This window comes from Adiantum capillus-veneris, chromosome 9, assembly GCF_014529385.1.
Source record: "Adiantum capillus-veneris isolate H3 chromosome 9, ASM1452938v2, whole genome shotgun sequence".
Classification (NCBI taxonomy): Eukaryota; Viridiplantae; Streptophyta; class Polypodiopsida; order Polypodiales; family Pteridaceae; genus Adiantum; species Adiantum capillus-veneris.
The window spans coordinates 152,998,884-153,014,624 of record NC_140939.1 but is presented as its reverse complement, the minus strand read 5'-3'; the positions used below and the strand labels follow the sequence as shown (position 1 = coordinate 153,014,624).

Genomic DNA, 15,741 nt, shown 5'->3' with positions numbered 1-15,741 from the left:
CAAATTGAAAGAAAGAGCGACACAAGAGAGAAAAAAGAGACGACATAGAAATGTTGAGTCCCAACCCTCAAGGGCCCCTTGCTCTGTTGGGAGAGTAAGTACTTTCTTTATTCTTGCACAAATGCTACTACATTGACTTAAGTGCTGAGATGCTGATGCTAATGGATACTGATGCTACTGATGCTGAGTACTGGGCACTAAGGTTTTGAAGAAGTACTAAGGTACAGAGGTTCTATGTCGGTGACGATGATGTCGACGACGAGGTGCTGATGGTCTATGTCGATGATGATAATGGGTTCTATGTCGAAGACAGGGAGGTCGATGACGAGGTCTATGTCGAAGACGATGAGGTACTAAGGGTCTTTGTCGACGACGGTTTGTGTCGAAGACGGTGAAGTCGACTACGACGGGTACTGTGCTGAAAATGATGGAGTCGACGACGGTTCTGTTGGTGGCTATGTCGATGACGGTGATGACGTCGACGGGGATGTCTTGCTGGCTGATAACGCTGATGAGGGAGAGGCCAAAAACCCTGGGTGACTGAGCTCTGCAAACGTTGGACTAACTGGAAGCAAAACGCTGGTCTAACTGGCTGATGTAATGCCGGCTGAAAACTGATGTATTGCTGCAAACGCTTGCTGTCTGCTGATGCTAAAAACTTTGAGAACTTGGCTGAAAACGCTACTGACTGCTGGCTGAAAACGCTGAGAGGAGGAGGGCTGGAATCGCTAGGGCTCTAGCCTGCAAACGCTAGGTCAGCAAGTGCTCTGCTGGTGCTGCCTCTTGTGCTCCTTCTTGCGCTCGATGGGCTGCCTATTTAGGAGGCGTAGGTTGGGTCGAGCAGGCTGAATTAGTCTTTCAATAGTCGCTTTATTTTCACCCCCCAAAGGTCACTCAATAAATTAAGTGTCCTAATAAGAATGGGTTCACGCGGTCAAACGCCTACATGCTGAAAATGCTATACTGTGCAAGAGAGGGTATGCAACTGTGACCGGCCTGGGCATGCACGTCCTGCTGGAGGCTCACAAAGTGCCAAGCTTAGTCCTAGGCTAAGACTCATGCTAGACTATGGCAGAAGCATGTTCACATGGCGCAAGTGAAGTGCGCACGTGACATCCCCCCTGTTAAACGTGAGGCACAACTGCCGAAATTCTATTTGTACTTGTGATGCTGATTGATGAATGCTTTTGATGTTGTGGATGCATCACCAATGAAAATTCCTCCCAACGGGTGGATACTACGGATGTAGGTACTGCTGCGATGTAAACACCGACCATACGAGTTACTAGGTAGCCTTACTACTGTCGCAGAATACCAACCTTTGTGTTGACTCTGCCTGCAAGCAAGCACTACCTCCCGAATAGTCCTGTCGTGAAAACATTGCGGGTGAAGTTGAAAGGTAAGGGTGCTCGGAGAAAAATCCAAGGGTTTCTTGTCGACAGAAGTGGATGCACACTATATGCAAATGCAGAAGAGGTTAGGGATCCTGTCTCCAACTCCTTCAATATCCGCATACAAGGCTAGGAGATCTTGGTACTCAAGATCTGGGTTTTCCTGTATCCGATGTTGATCTTCCTTCGAAGGGAAGGCAATGAAGAGTGGATCTGGCAAGTCCATGGTCGGGACTCAAAGATTCTTCAGGAAAAAAAAACTGGGAGAGGTTCCTTGGGTTCTTTGGTTCAACTTGGGTTCTTGATGCTTCTTGGTTCTTCCCTCAAGTTCGTGAAGCTGAAGCACACAGAGCTTTGAGACCAATATCAGGTGCAGCGGAAGAGAATAAGGATTTTGCTCGGATCTAGTACTGCGCACACAAACACAAGGGTTGTTTTACTTCACTTGAAAGAATTGAATCGAACTGAAAGAAAGAGAGAGAAAAGAGACGACAAAGGGATGTCGAGTCCCAACCCTCAAGGGCCCCCTTGCTCTGTTGCCAGAGCAAGTACTTTCTTTATTCTTGCACAAATGCTACTACAATGATCAAGTGTTGAGATGCTGATGCTAATGGATACTAATGTTACTGATGCTGGGTACTGGGTACTGAGGTTCTGAAGGGGTACTAAGGTACTAAGGTTCTATGTCGATGACGATGATGTCGACGACGAGATGCTGATGGTCTACTCGATGACGATGATGTCGACGACGGGTACTGCGGGTTCTATGTCGAAGACGGGGAGGTCGACGACGAGGTGTATGTTGAAGATGATGAAGTCGACGATGAGGTACTAAGGGTCTTTGTCGACGACGGTTCTATGTCGAAGACGACGGGTAGTGTGTTGAAGACGATGGAGTCGACGACGATTTCGTTGGTGGCTATGTTAACGACGGTGATGATGTCGACGGGATGTCTTGCTGGCTGAAAACACTGATGAGGGAGAGGCCAAAAACGCTGGGTGACTAAGCTCTGCAAACGCTAGACTAACTGGCAACAAAACGCTGGTCTAACTGGCTGATGCAATGTCGGCTGAAAACTGATGTACTGCTGCAAACGCTTGCCGTCTGCTGATGCTAAAAACGTTGAGAGAACTTGGCTGAAAACGCTACTGACTGCTGGCTGAAACGCTGAGAGGAGGAGGGCTGGAATCGCTGGGGCTCTAGCCTGCAAACGCTAGGTCTACAAGTGCTCTACTGGTGCTGCCTCTTCTGCTCCTCCTTGCGCTCGATGGGCTGCCTATATAGGAGGGGCAGGCTGGGTCGAGCAGGCTGCATTAGTCTTCCACGATTCACTTTATTTTTACCCCCCAAAGGTCCCTCAATAAATTAAGTGTCCTCATAAGAATGGGTTCACGCGGTCAAACGCCTACATGCTGAGAATGCTATACTGTGCAAGAGAGGGTATGCAACTGTGATTGGGCTGGACATGCATGCCCTGCTAGAGGCTCACAATGTGCCCGGCTCAGTCCTAGGCTAAGACTCATGCTAGACTATGGCAGAAGCATTTCCATGTGGTGCAAGTGAAGTGCGCACGTGACAAGTGTATCAATAACAAGAGATTAGAGAGAGATTGACACTAATACAAGTAGCAAAACATGATTGGATTAATGATAAGCTAGATGCAAATGGTAGGTACAAAGTGTTAATGAGAGGATACAAAGTGTGTAGCTTAGGCTTCTTTTATAGAGTTGGAAGAGAGTATCTGATGGCATAAGCAATGAAGTCAAATGTGTAGGCTTCCAAAGTAGAGGGGGTTCTCACTAGTTGGTTGTGGAGATGTGTCACACACCCCAACAACGAGTAGACTTGTGGAAGCTGAAAGGCGGTGGTATCTGTATATACTGGTGGCTATCTCCTCAGGGAGTGAGAGTTAATCCTTTGTTTTTTAAATCTCGGGACCATCGGGAAAGTGGAGGCACGATTTTTTTACTTGTACATCCGAGTGTAATTAAGAATTTACAGAGAAAAACTGTTATCTTATTTGTGATGGTATTCATGCTTTTGTGCAAGCTTCACCGCTTCCCAAACTTCAGAGATCTCTAAATGGCATCCTGAGGCCGTTTCTTTGTTTGTGGGTAGATTGTTAATCCTAGTATGTCGTACCCATTTTGGAAAAAGGCTAATAAGCCGAATCTCAGAAAATACTGGTCGCAAGTGGCATAGCAGCCTGGAAATGCGTGACGAGCACCCAAATGGCAATGCGGCAGTCAAACAGGTGGGTGTGCGAGCAAGGCGGCGGATAGACCCGTAGGGAGACGAGCATGGCATGGGACGCGCATTTCAGTGTTGTGGGTAGAGCAGAAGGAGGACCGCTTGCAAGATTTTTTTAATGCATGAATTGCCGTCTTGGAGCACCTCGAATAGCTGCTTGGTTGGTTACGTGATACCATCAGAAGGTTATGTGTATGATGGTGATGAGTTTGAGTCCACCTTCTCCCGTCTTCATTTTATGAGGATATGACAACAATCTCCCAAGTGGTAAGCAGCGCGGAATCTTGGCAGGTATCGAGGTAGTTTAATATCAAGCCTACAAGTATGAAGTAGTAGTATGAACTAGTACGAGGCTCATAGAAAATACCATATTTGACGTATTCTATAGGTACATACAGAATTCCAAAGAATTCCAATTATTACACATAATTTGTGGACATTGAGAAGTGCTCCAGGTTTGAAACAAATCAGCATGGTTCTTGAACATTAGTAAAAGTGTTCCAGCATGGTTTTTGAACATCAGTAAAAGTGTTTGAGGTTTTAAAACAAAATTCTGCAGTTTTCTTTGCGGTAGGTGGTCTTGGAAGGTAACTCTTATGGGGCATTTCGTGAGGAGTACATCTTCTTATATCGGGAGGTGGCATGTGAAACACCTTGAGTAGCCTCTAATGAGAATACATTCAATCCTTGTAGTCTGTGCCACAATAAGCATTGCCTAGCTCTGACAAAACTCTTAGTGAGCAGATTTATGAATAGGGTGACAAATGGGTGTAACAGACTTGGACACTCCAAGTCAAGAATCAATCACAACAGCACCAAATAACCACTTCAAAACAATTCATAGTTCACAATAGATTTGCACTGGCCCGGCGGATTTCCGTGCCTAGAGATATTGGCCCCAAAGACTGGCGCCCCTTTCCGTATTTCTTTTTGTATTAATCAGTGTTCAAAGTACAAGAGTGGATCGGGTCTCACTCTCAGACTCTGCGTCCAGATGCTTTGCAGAGTGGGAGCCCAACTCACATATTTAATTTACAAGGGATGCCAAAAGCAGAGCCCCGAAAAGCTTCAACTCAAAAGCCTAAAAATAAAAGCAAAGGCTCTTTCCTCTCTCAAGCTCTCTTGAGCTTTAGAAAATAAAGCAAAGGTATCTCTCTCTCTCTCTCTCTCTCTCTCTCTCTCTCTCTCTCTCTCTCTCTCTCTCTCTCTCTCTCTCTCTCCAATTGTGTAGAGCAAAAGCTGCTTTTCCCAGCGCGTGATTTCCGGGCATTGCCGTACGGTGCCACATCATCATGTCCGCGCTTTTTCCGGGTTCATCCTTGCTGCCATTAGGGTTAGGGTTAAGGTTTTTGGTAGGTTTTAGGGTTAGGGTTTCTGACAGATTTTAGGGTTTGCAGGTTTTAGGGTTAGGGTTAGGGTTTCCAAAATTAGGGTTTTCAGCAGTAGTTAGGGTTTCGGCTCTCGGGCAGACACGTCATCACTTTGTGACATACCCCCCTCTTGAAAGCATTGTAATCGCCCTCGATTACGCGTGCAAAACAGACAGAGACCATAAACCGTCTTAGCGGACACTGACTGTTAGTACCTACATATTAGGAACACACATCTAGCACATGTACCAATCGACAGTCACATCACACGACATCATAGAACATCACTAGACATCACAGGACATCACATGACATCATAGAACATCACTAGACATCACAGGACATCACATGACATTCAACATTCATTCGGATGTTAGACTATGATTTATCGGCAATGTAGCTAGCAATCGCATCTAGATCCAACCGGGACCTCATCAATGTCCGATTGACTAACCCCTATTGCAGCCATGTCTATTCGAGATCAATCAGACCAAAATGCTGCAGTCATTTCGTCTATCAGTTCCTGCACTTAAAAAGAAGTGAAGAACAAATCAGTATCATAATCAGGAATTCCATTTCATAAAGTCATCCAGCAGAATACTGTCAGCTCTCAGTATGCCTGAAGCTCAAAGAGACATCAGTGACTTTAGTATCAAAATCGAGGCATCTGTTGACAAAGGAGCGGAGTAACTCCCCTCTTGTGCATCCCACTGCACCAGATCTCCGGCCAAGCTGAATTCTGGGTTCCATTTGGAGTGGACTATGCTAAACAAAAAGCCTCGAGGTAAAGTTTCACAATCTGAGGAGTATCTGCTAGGTCCTCCTCCTCCATCCACTTCGCATCCAATGCAGGATAGTTCTTGAACTTAACAAAGAACCGCCTTCGGACTTTACCTTTATTCTTCGTATCCTTATGTGCCAAAATCTTTTCAGGAACAAGGACCTCCTCGTTTTCTTCCACTTTGGGTTGCTCATCAGGCTCCCCATCATCAAGCACATCACCTTTGAAAGGTTTCAAGAGACTCACATGAAATGCATTGTGAATCCTCCAAGTATCAGGCAGTTTCAGTCGGAAGGAGTCATCATTTATCTTTTCAGATATCTGGAAAGGTCCGTAGTATCGCATACTAAGCTTTGGAAAAAGCCTCTCCTTTCCCTTTTCCTTTCTTAGGCGTGCCTTCTCAAAACGTAAGAGCACCCAATCATCCTCCTTCAATTTCAAGTCGCGACGATGGTGATCCGCTGCCTTTTTCTGTCGTTCTTGAGATTTCTGCAAAGTCTCGCGAACCTTGGCAAAAGCCGTATCTAAGTCTCGCGTATATTCATCCGCTTCAAAAATCTTATCTTTCGTGCTTAGGAAGGGTGGAACCTTCGCAGCACCTTCAACAATCTCAAATGGCGCCTTCCCTGTCGAAGAGTGTATCGTGTTATTGTAGGCAAATTCCACCAAAGGTAGATACTTTTCCCATTGAGTCTTTTGATCCGAGATATAAGACTTTAATAAATCTAGAACCATTGAATTGCAATCTTAGGTTGCCCGTTAGTCTGCGGGTGGAATGATGACGAGAACTGCAACCACCTGCCAATGTTCTCTCAAATTGCCTTCCAAAACAAACTCGTAAATCTGGGGTCCCTGTCAGAGACAATCGTCTTAGGCATGCCATGTAATTTGAAAATTTGGGCCACAAACAGTCTTGCTAAGTGATCCGGCTTAACTGTTTTCTTCACTGGAATGAAATGAGCCTGTTTGCTAAATCTGTCAATAACAATCCAGATACCATCGTGACCACTCTGTGTTCTCGGGAGATAAAAAATGAAATCCATTGCAATACTTTTCGAGGGGCGGGTGGGTATGGGCCAAGGTTGTAACAATCCCTGTGCTTTATGCCTGTCAAACTTGACCTCCTGGCATACTAAACAAGTGCACACAAACTCTTCCACATCCTTTTTGAGTCTCGGCCACCCAAAAGAAGTATCTCTCTACCCCTTTCATGGTGGTGGCAATGCCACGGTGACCCGTAAAAGGTAGACAATGGCATTCAGTCATAACCTTTTTCCCTCAACGACTGTGTAACGCACAACATGGTTTTTCTCATCAAGTAGCCATCCTGAATGGAATATCCTGCTACTGTCTCCCCATCCCGTATCCTTGTGAAAACATCTGCAAAATCTGTATCTGTGGCATACTGGTCCACCATATCCTCGAAGCTTTTATGATATAACGCGGAAATAGCCAGAACCAACGGCTTCTGAGACAAAGCATCTGCCACCACATTCTTCTGTCCCTGCACATGGACAATCTGGAAGTGAAAGTGTGACAAGACGTTCGTCCACCGCATCTGTTTTTTCCAAAAGCTGCTTCTGTGACAAGCAGTAGCGCAAACTCTGATGGTCTGTAAAGACAGTAAAATCCGCTCCGAGTAGGTAATGCCGCCATTGAGTAAGACCATGGATAACCGCCAAAAGCTCTTTCTCATAAATCCGTGCTGTCATCTCCAGCCTTGAGAACAATCAACTCTCGTAAGCAATGATATGGACTTCTTGCATTAAGACCACAAACATCACAATATACTTCAAATGACTGGTCCCGTAGTCAATTTCGCTTTCAGTGTCTAAAAGGCAGTCACCTTTGTGGGTCCCCACGAGAAAGGGACTCCTTTCTGTGTCAAGATATGCAAAGGGGAAGCAACCTCTGCAAACTTTCGAATGAACCGCTTGTAGTATGTACACAGTCCTAAGAAGCTTCTAACTTCATGGACATTCTTCAAATCGGGCCAATCACGGATAGTCTCTATCTTGGCCGGATCCATTTGCACTCCTGCTGTTGAGACAATGTGTCCCAAAAAGTGTATCTCTGGTAGGAAAAATTCACTTTTCTTTGCATTAATCACTAACTTGTGATCTCGTAATGCCTGAAAGACCTGAAGCAGATGATCTCTGTGTTCTGCCTCATTCTTGGAGAAAACAATGATATCGTCAAAGAAAGTGCCAACAAATAGCCCGTACTCTCGAAAAATCCTGTCCATCATCCGGTTAAATGTCGCAAGAGCATTGGTTACGCCAAAAGGCCTCACCAAAAACTCAAATAACCCAAAAGTCATCCGAAAAGTTGTCTTGTAGACGTCTCCCGACGCGATTCTGATCTAATGATATCCACTCTTCAAATCAATCCTGCTTAAGCACGAGGATCCTCGTATTCTGTCGAGTATATCATCGATCCTAGGAATTGGAAATCTGTTATTGATGGCGATTTTATTGAGAGCTCTATAATTGATGCACATTTTCCAAGATCCGTATTTCTTCAAAACCAACAACACTGGAGAGCAATATGTTGAAGTACTAGGCTGGACAAGACCCTTTTCCAAGAGGTCTTTCACTTGGTTCATAATCTCTTCATTCTGTGCTCGGCTCACACGGTAAGGTGGCCGGTTCGGTGGTGTGCTTCCAGGTATCAGATCAACGGTATGATCCTCAGGCCCTCTAAAAAGCAATCGGCATGAGTGTAGAGAAAAATCTTGGCGTTCTTCTATTCAGGTCAAAACATATTCGACTTTATCCATCGTTCAGTTCTCTCCCAAAAGAATGAGTAAAGAAACTGAAGTTCATTAAGTACAATCTCTGAGCCCTTCATTTGTCAAAGTCGCTTTCTCGGCCTGGTAGTCAACCACGGCGTAGTTCTTGTGGAACCAAGGGATTTCGAGTAGAACATCACTTGCGTGCCCTGAACACCCCTGCTATTGCAAACGAAGTTTGCCAATGCTCAGTGTAATGGCAACATCCCGTCCGGGTGCCAGTCGAACTACCTTTGCCTGTGGTCTCAGCGTGTCGGGCGTAGTTCCAAATCGAGCCGCCAATTCCAAAGTAAAAAGAAGTTGGCCTTGGCTCCTTCAAAAGAGCTTCCTGATCCTTCACTTTGCCCCAAAAGCGGCAAAGTTTGTACTTTCATTCATTTGATTCGGTTTAGGTCCCATGCCATGTGGTACGAGTTCTGCTTTTTATCTGCCTTTTCTGCCACGTCTCTCAGCTGCTTTAGAACTTTTTGGCCTTTCTTCATCTTGTTCGTTTGGTGCCTTGTTAGGGCACTTTGCGGAGATATGTCCATGTTCCCTGCATCCAAAGCACTTCCCCTCCCTGATGAAGCGAGCTCTCTCCTCAGGAGTAAGCTTGGGTGGCGCATCCTTCTTTTCTGGGTTGCTCTTTCTCTTTCTACTTTCATTCGCTCAAGTCTGTTCGGCTCGTTGTGTCATGACATCATCGGTGGGGTAGGTCAGACTGCCAGAGTGAATGGCAAAACCCCGCTTCGCATGACTCATCAACTCTTGAATAGAAGATGACTTCTGTTCCAAGCAGTGGTCTCAGATCTCTGTAGGTAGACCCAAAGTAAACCGCTCAATCTGTTCTCTGAACAAGATCTTTTTGAATGAAGAGGCGAGTAGAAAAGAGCTCCAGAATCTCTCACAGTAAGCATCCAATGTATCTCTCTTGGTCATCCGATGATGGTTCCAAGCAGCTCGTATATTGCGTTCATACTTTTGCATCAGCCAAGAAGAAATAAAAAGCTTCTTAAATTTCAGCCATTTAACTGGCGCAGTCTTGTTTAAAAGAAGCGTGGACCACCAAGTTCGAGCATTCCCCTGAAAGTAAGAGGCAGCTCTCCGAATCTTGGAGTGCTCTGAGTAGCGTCCTCTCGCGAAAGCAATGTCTAACTGCTGTATCAAAGACAAAGCCTTCGAAGAATCTTTGTATCCTAAAGAAGTGTCAAATTTGATCGACTGTCCACCTTCCTTAAACTCTCGGACTTTCTGGTTGGCTTTTAAAAAATTCCTCTTGTTCGCATAAAAGTTGCCGTCATCAGAGTCTGAACTGTCTGTAGACGAGTCCCATGTAGAACTGTCACTCACTGGGCGAGATTTAGACTTCTTTGCCTTTTTCTTGCCCTTTCCGAAGCGTTGTTTCTTGCTTCGCTTTTTGCCTTTTCTGTCTTCTTCGCTCGAATCCGAAGAGCTAGAAGAACTGTCAGAAGAAGAAGAAGAACTAGGTACTCCTTCAAATCAAACACGCTTCTTCTGTTTCTTCGCCTTATCAAATGTCGACTGATGACCCAAATAACACGGGAAGTCAGTGCCTTTCTTCTGCTTTTTGCCGTGCTTTTTAACTTTGTTCAGTGTGTCAAAAAGCTGAGCAATCCGTGCATCAACCACCTCTTCTAATTCCTTCTCTGAATATGTCTTGTGAGCAGAAGGTTTCTTGAGAGCGGGTTTCGAGGGTGGTGTTGTGGTTTTCTGCCACTGCTCATTCACTTTCTGAAAAGAAATCTCGCTCATATATTTTGCCAATTTTGGGTCCTTCGCAAAACTGAGCATCATCTTTGTTGCATCGCTGATCAATTGACGACGCTTCATCTCTCGTTGCTCCGCCTGAGTAGGCTGAGGCGAGCCATACTCTGTGCTGGAATCTTCGTTGTGATCCCTGCCCGCATCTCCGTATGCAGAGGGAGTCGACTGATCCTTGCGTGAAGACGTAGGTGCCGCGGAAAAAAAATTGGGATCGGATTTCCCGTAGAAGAGAATACGGCCGTGCTCTGATACCATTGTAACAGACTTGGACACTCCAAGTCAAGAATCAATCACAACAGCACCAAATAACCACTTCAAAACAATTCATAGTTCACAATAGATTTGCACTGGCCCGGCGGAGTTCCGTGCCTAGAGATATTGGCCCCAAAGACTGGCGCCCCTTTCCGTATTTCTTTTTGTATTAATCAGTGTTCAAAGTACAAGAGTGGATCGGGTCTCACTCTCAGACTCTGCATCCCGATGCTCTGTAGAGTGGGAGCCCAACTCACATATTTAATTTACAAGGGATGCAAAAAGCAGAGCCCCGAAAAGCTTCAAATCAAAAGCCTAAAAATAAAAGCAAAGGCTCTTTCCTCTCTCAAGCTCTCTTGAGCTTTAGAAAATAAAGCAAAGGTATTCTCTCTCTCTCTCTCTCTCTCTCTCTCTCTCTCCAATTGCGTAGAGCAAAAGCTGCTTTTCCCAGCGCGTGATTTCCGGGCATTGCCGTATGGTGCCAGGTCATCATGTCAGCGCTTTTTCTGGGTTCATCCCTGCTGCCATTAGGGTTAGGGTTAGGGTTTTTGGAGGTTTTAGGGTTTGCAGGTTTTAGGGTTAGGGTTAGGGTTTCCAGAATTAGGGTTTTCAGCAGCAGTTAGGGTTTCGGCTCTCGGGCAAACACTTCATCACTTCGTGACATAGGGAGAGGTGGGAGGCAAACGGTGCTGGGGACATGCATATTTGGGGAGGGAAGGGCGTATTTGGAGACTGGGGCTGGTGAGGAGGTGCAGAAGGAAGGGGGTGGCGATTCAATGAAGAGGGCAAAGGTGGGAGTCTGGTGGGGAGAGGGTGCAAGTGGTTTGCAAGTTGGGTGGGGAGACAGCACGAGTAAGTAGGAGCAGCAGTAAGCCCACACATCTGTTAAACTTCTTTGATGGCAGAGAAAATTTTCGTGAGCAAAGACAGAATAGGGTTACAGGCAAGATGAGGTGGAAGGCCAGCAAGGATTAAAGACGAAGGAGAGGGTAGAGCAGGCAGGAGGGGATGGGGTTGGTCAGGACAGTGAAGGTGGGATGTTATTGAGAAGAGGGGGCGAGTAAGATGCAAGGCTGGTGGGGAGAGAGTGCGGACGGGATGTAGCAGTAGCGAGCCAAGGTTTGTGGGTAATTCTCTTGACAGCATGACGCTTTTGTAAGCAAAGTGCTGAAGAAGGTGACTGCTGAGGCGAGTGGCAGACTAGAGGAGCTGACGAGGAGGTCGAAGGTGGGAGGCTGGTGGGGAGAGGGCAGGAGTAGGGGAGGAGCAGCAGCAGCAGTGTCTGGGTAAGCGGCATGTACCTCAATTTACCTTTTGAGAGAGTTGACAATGTCTATGTGTAAATTTGCATGGCCAGCTATGGAAGGAAATTTCTAAGAGAGAATTACCCTGGAGGTTCGTAACTGGTTTTTCTCTTGCCTTGAGAGCATAAGCTGGTTTGTGCCGATTATCTGTTCATGTATGTCGGGTTCAGCAGTGCTTTGCTCCAGTGGATAATAACACTACAGAAGCTCTTACAGAAAATACAATCCCAGGAGACTTAACGTTAATGCACAGATCATTCTCATTTCGTCCTGCAATTCTGTTAGCAGATAAAGTGTGTTAGGTTTAAATAATCTGACTGTTGTTTCCCTGGCCTTATAACATATGGTGAGAGAAGTATTGCTTTAAAGTCATGATGATGTTGGAGGTTTTGGATGGGAATTTTTCACTACCTTCTTTTTTGTTTGCTGGCTATAGTCTTGAAGATTTCAATCTGTGGGTAGTTATTCATAAAAGAGGACACTGATAATCTTGCAGGTCGATATATGGCACCTGAAGTTTTCAAACATAATGCTATTGGGAAGGAAGTTGATGTTTTTGCATTTGGACTAATTGTTCAGGAGGTAAACACAGTGTGACTTAGGTAGCAACCAGGAGAGTATCAAGTGGGTATCACTTTTTTTTTTCTATTGCTGCTTGCTCTCTTGTATGTAATGTGGGTCTGGTTTTCTTTACAAATCTTGGCTTAAGGTATCATGTTAAGTGCTTCATCAAGGAATGAGCTCAAAGTTTTGTTTTAGTGTTTTGTATGGTCGTCACCAAATATTGGAGGATGTACTGTATGCCTTAAGAGTAGCTTGCGAAAGAGGGTCTCCGATACATATGCATGCATATATTTATGCACACACACGCGTGCATGTGCTTGGATACATGCACACGTGCGTGCGCGGTCAGTCACACGCACGTGCACTCGCACACGCACATGCATGCACACCCAGGCGTGTGCTCGCACACATTCTCACTCATATGTATATAATATTGTTTTGGCTTGTTTGTTCTGTTCAAGGAAATGAATGTGTTGTATTTGCAGAGTTCTTCTGTAGGAGGGAATATTCAGCAGCATTTTGATTGCGCTGTTTGATTATCCATGGAACCTCGTTTCTTGTTCCTTGTATATTAGCTTTAATTAATGCATTTCGTCCGCGCTTGATGTTTCAGATGGTCGAAGGAGTTGCACCAATGGAGGAAATGGATAATGAAAAGGTGCCAAGTGCTTATGCTGACAAAAAGAGGCCTCCTTTTAAAGCATCTCTGCGCCGCTATCCAGGGGACCTTAAAGAGTAAGATCTTGTCATCTTATGTGCCTCTTTGTGCTGACAACAAGAGACCTCCTTTTAAAGCATCTCTGCATCACTCTCCAGGGGACCTTACAGAGTGTATTTTAGTTGGCTCTCTCTTTTCTTTGACAAAACTTAGTTCACAGAATGTTTCTTGATTATGCGTGTGGGTGTGTGGGGGAGCATATACTTATGCATTGTAGGTTATGTCTAGTTGAATCTGATAGCTCTCTTTTGTCAATTTCCATGGTGCCAGTTTTTTATTGTTAGTAGAAGGATTGTTATTTTGGTGCTACTGTTGTGGCTGCAGGTTGATCAAACAATGCTGGGATGATGATCCGAAAAGCCGCCCAACTTTTGCACACATAATTGATCGGTTGGAGAGCATTAAGGCTAAACAGCGAAGCTGTATCTGGAGGATTACTTCCCTTTGGACACACTAGAGCATTTTCTCTTTGACCTCCAGCTTTGTATGAAAGAGGTTCTTGCTAAGTTGTACACAGTCACAGGTTTTCATATTCTCACAAATACACAACTGGTGCAATGACACCAAGAGAAATAAGTTGTACTGGATTCAAATTTTGTTGAAATTTATACCTTTAAAGCGTTGAGGATAACTTTATTCTTGCTTGCCACCAAGAGAAATAAGTTGTACTGGATTCAAATTTGTTGAAATTTATACCTTTAAAGCGTTGGATAACTTTATTCTTGCTTGCCACCAGTGAGTGTTCTTTAAGCTCATTGGTGAAAGGATGTTTTAGTGGGAACTCGCCACGTCACAAGAAGATTTAGAAATTTTCTCATATAGGAAAAGGGAGTCTTTCTTAGTGTTTTTCATACAATGCATAACATCATGAGAGTATGCTCGAGAGGCACCGCATACCTAGCTAGGTACGCTTGCCCGGCCCTCCCACTGGGCCGGCGGTCCCCTGCCCCCAATCGTACCTGCCTAGGTATGTGGCACCTCCCTCACAAAAGCTCACGATGTTGAGGTAAGTCGCAATGTGGGAAATATTGTGAGAATTTGTCCAAAACTTCTTGTGCTTGAACCTTAGAGCTGAGTTCCCGTTCAGAACTGTAGCACATGCAAGCGAATAATTCTCAGGACTTCGCAGCCATTGTTAATTATAGCGAATTCTCCCTTCCATTCTGTTCTGTATTGGGTTTCTACAATCCCTTAATGAAGGTGCACGTGCCTCGACTGTACGTAGGGAGTGAGGGCTTCTCTGTGGATGTGCGCCACCTTTGTGAGGTGCAGTCTTTGCTTCTTAGCCCTGTGTGGGAGGTCACACACTTGTCTTAGCCCTGTGTGGGAAGTTACGCACTTGTCTCGCTGCATGTGCAGCCCCTAGGTGGGAACACCCTTTCCCCAGCAGGTCGGACAGCCTCTTGGAGAGGTATATATGCAGTTCCAGCATCCCTCCCTTTGTCTTCAGTTCTTCCTTGTTGATTGTAGTGTGTGTGGCCATTGACACTTCCTCTGCCAGAATTTTTCATCTACCCACTCCCCCTCAGCGTTCTCTGATGCGAGCCTATGCGTGTGTGATATTGCCCTCCGTCTCTTTCGTGCGGGGTCAGCATGAAATATCCATATACGGCCCTTGGACAGACTCCCCTTCCAGATCCTCATAAGCCATGCCCATCTACGAGTACCTTCTTTACCACTGAGATGGTAAAGGGCCATTGACAGGACAAAGACCAGGAAGGCATATGATCATGATGGTCTTGTAGGAGAGCATATTATACATGCTAGAGATGTGTTGGCTGAGGTTCTTGCAGTTTTGTTCAATCTTGTTATGTGTGAGGGTCTACCCGGGACTTGGAGATTGTCTACTATTGTGCCTATCTTCAAGGCAGGTGATCCTATGGAGCTTGGAAACTGCCGTACTATTATGAGTGGACACAATAGCATGGTTGTGCGCATCTATCCTTGAGCAATAGTTGAGCGGATGGGTAGAATGAGAGCATACAAGCAGCGGGACATGCCGGTTTCAAGAGAGGCTTCTCCACTCTTCTTTGATACTCAGAGCCATCATTGAGGAGGGTAGAGCACATGGAAGACAAATTTATAGCTTAGTGGATTTCTGCAAATCATTTGACATGGTGCCTAGTGCTAGATTGATGCGTAGACTACACGAGATGGGAGTGTCCAACGAGTTGATTTGGGAGATCGTGGCTCTATATAGATGAGTGATGGGACATGTACACACTCTAGAGGGGAAACTTGATTAGTTCACTTCACTGCTGGGGTGAAACAAGGTTGTCCATTGTCCCCTACTCTATTTGGTATGTATATAGATGAGGTTTCTCATTGCATTTATAGAGAGGGTGATAGAGGTGCGAAGCTAGCGGTGACATGGATTCTTGATGATATTGTGTTGATCTCTGACTCACTAGAGGGTATGCAACGACCTTTGGATGCATTACATAACTTTGCGGAGGATAGTGGATTGTTTGTTAACCTTTGTAAAACTAAGGTTATTGTGTTTAACACCACACCATAGTGGGTCGGGAGATCAACACCTACATTCACTTGTGGTC

General features: G+C 45.3%; 1 protein-coding gene across 2 annotated transcripts in view; it reads left to right on the top strand.

Moving 5' to 3' along the window:
• LOC147451411 (serine/threonine-protein kinase 12-like) overlaps positions 1-13,817 on the top strand; it is an 82,271-nt gene extending 68,454 nt beyond the window's left edge. For both annotated transcript variants that reach the window (XM_086520322.1, XM_086520321.1), the window contains 3 exons: positions 12,401-12,486; positions 13,082-13,203; positions 13,511-13,817. In XM_086520322.1, the coding sequence (XP_086376448.1) occupies positions 12,401-12,486; positions 13,082-13,203; positions 13,511-13,643 (341 nt within the window). In that variant the 3' untranslated portion in view covers positions 13,644-13,817. The remainder of the gene's footprint in view (positions 1-12,400; positions 12,487-13,081; positions 13,204-13,510) is intronic.
• The last annotated feature ends 1,924 nt before the right edge of the window (positions 13,818-15,741 follow it).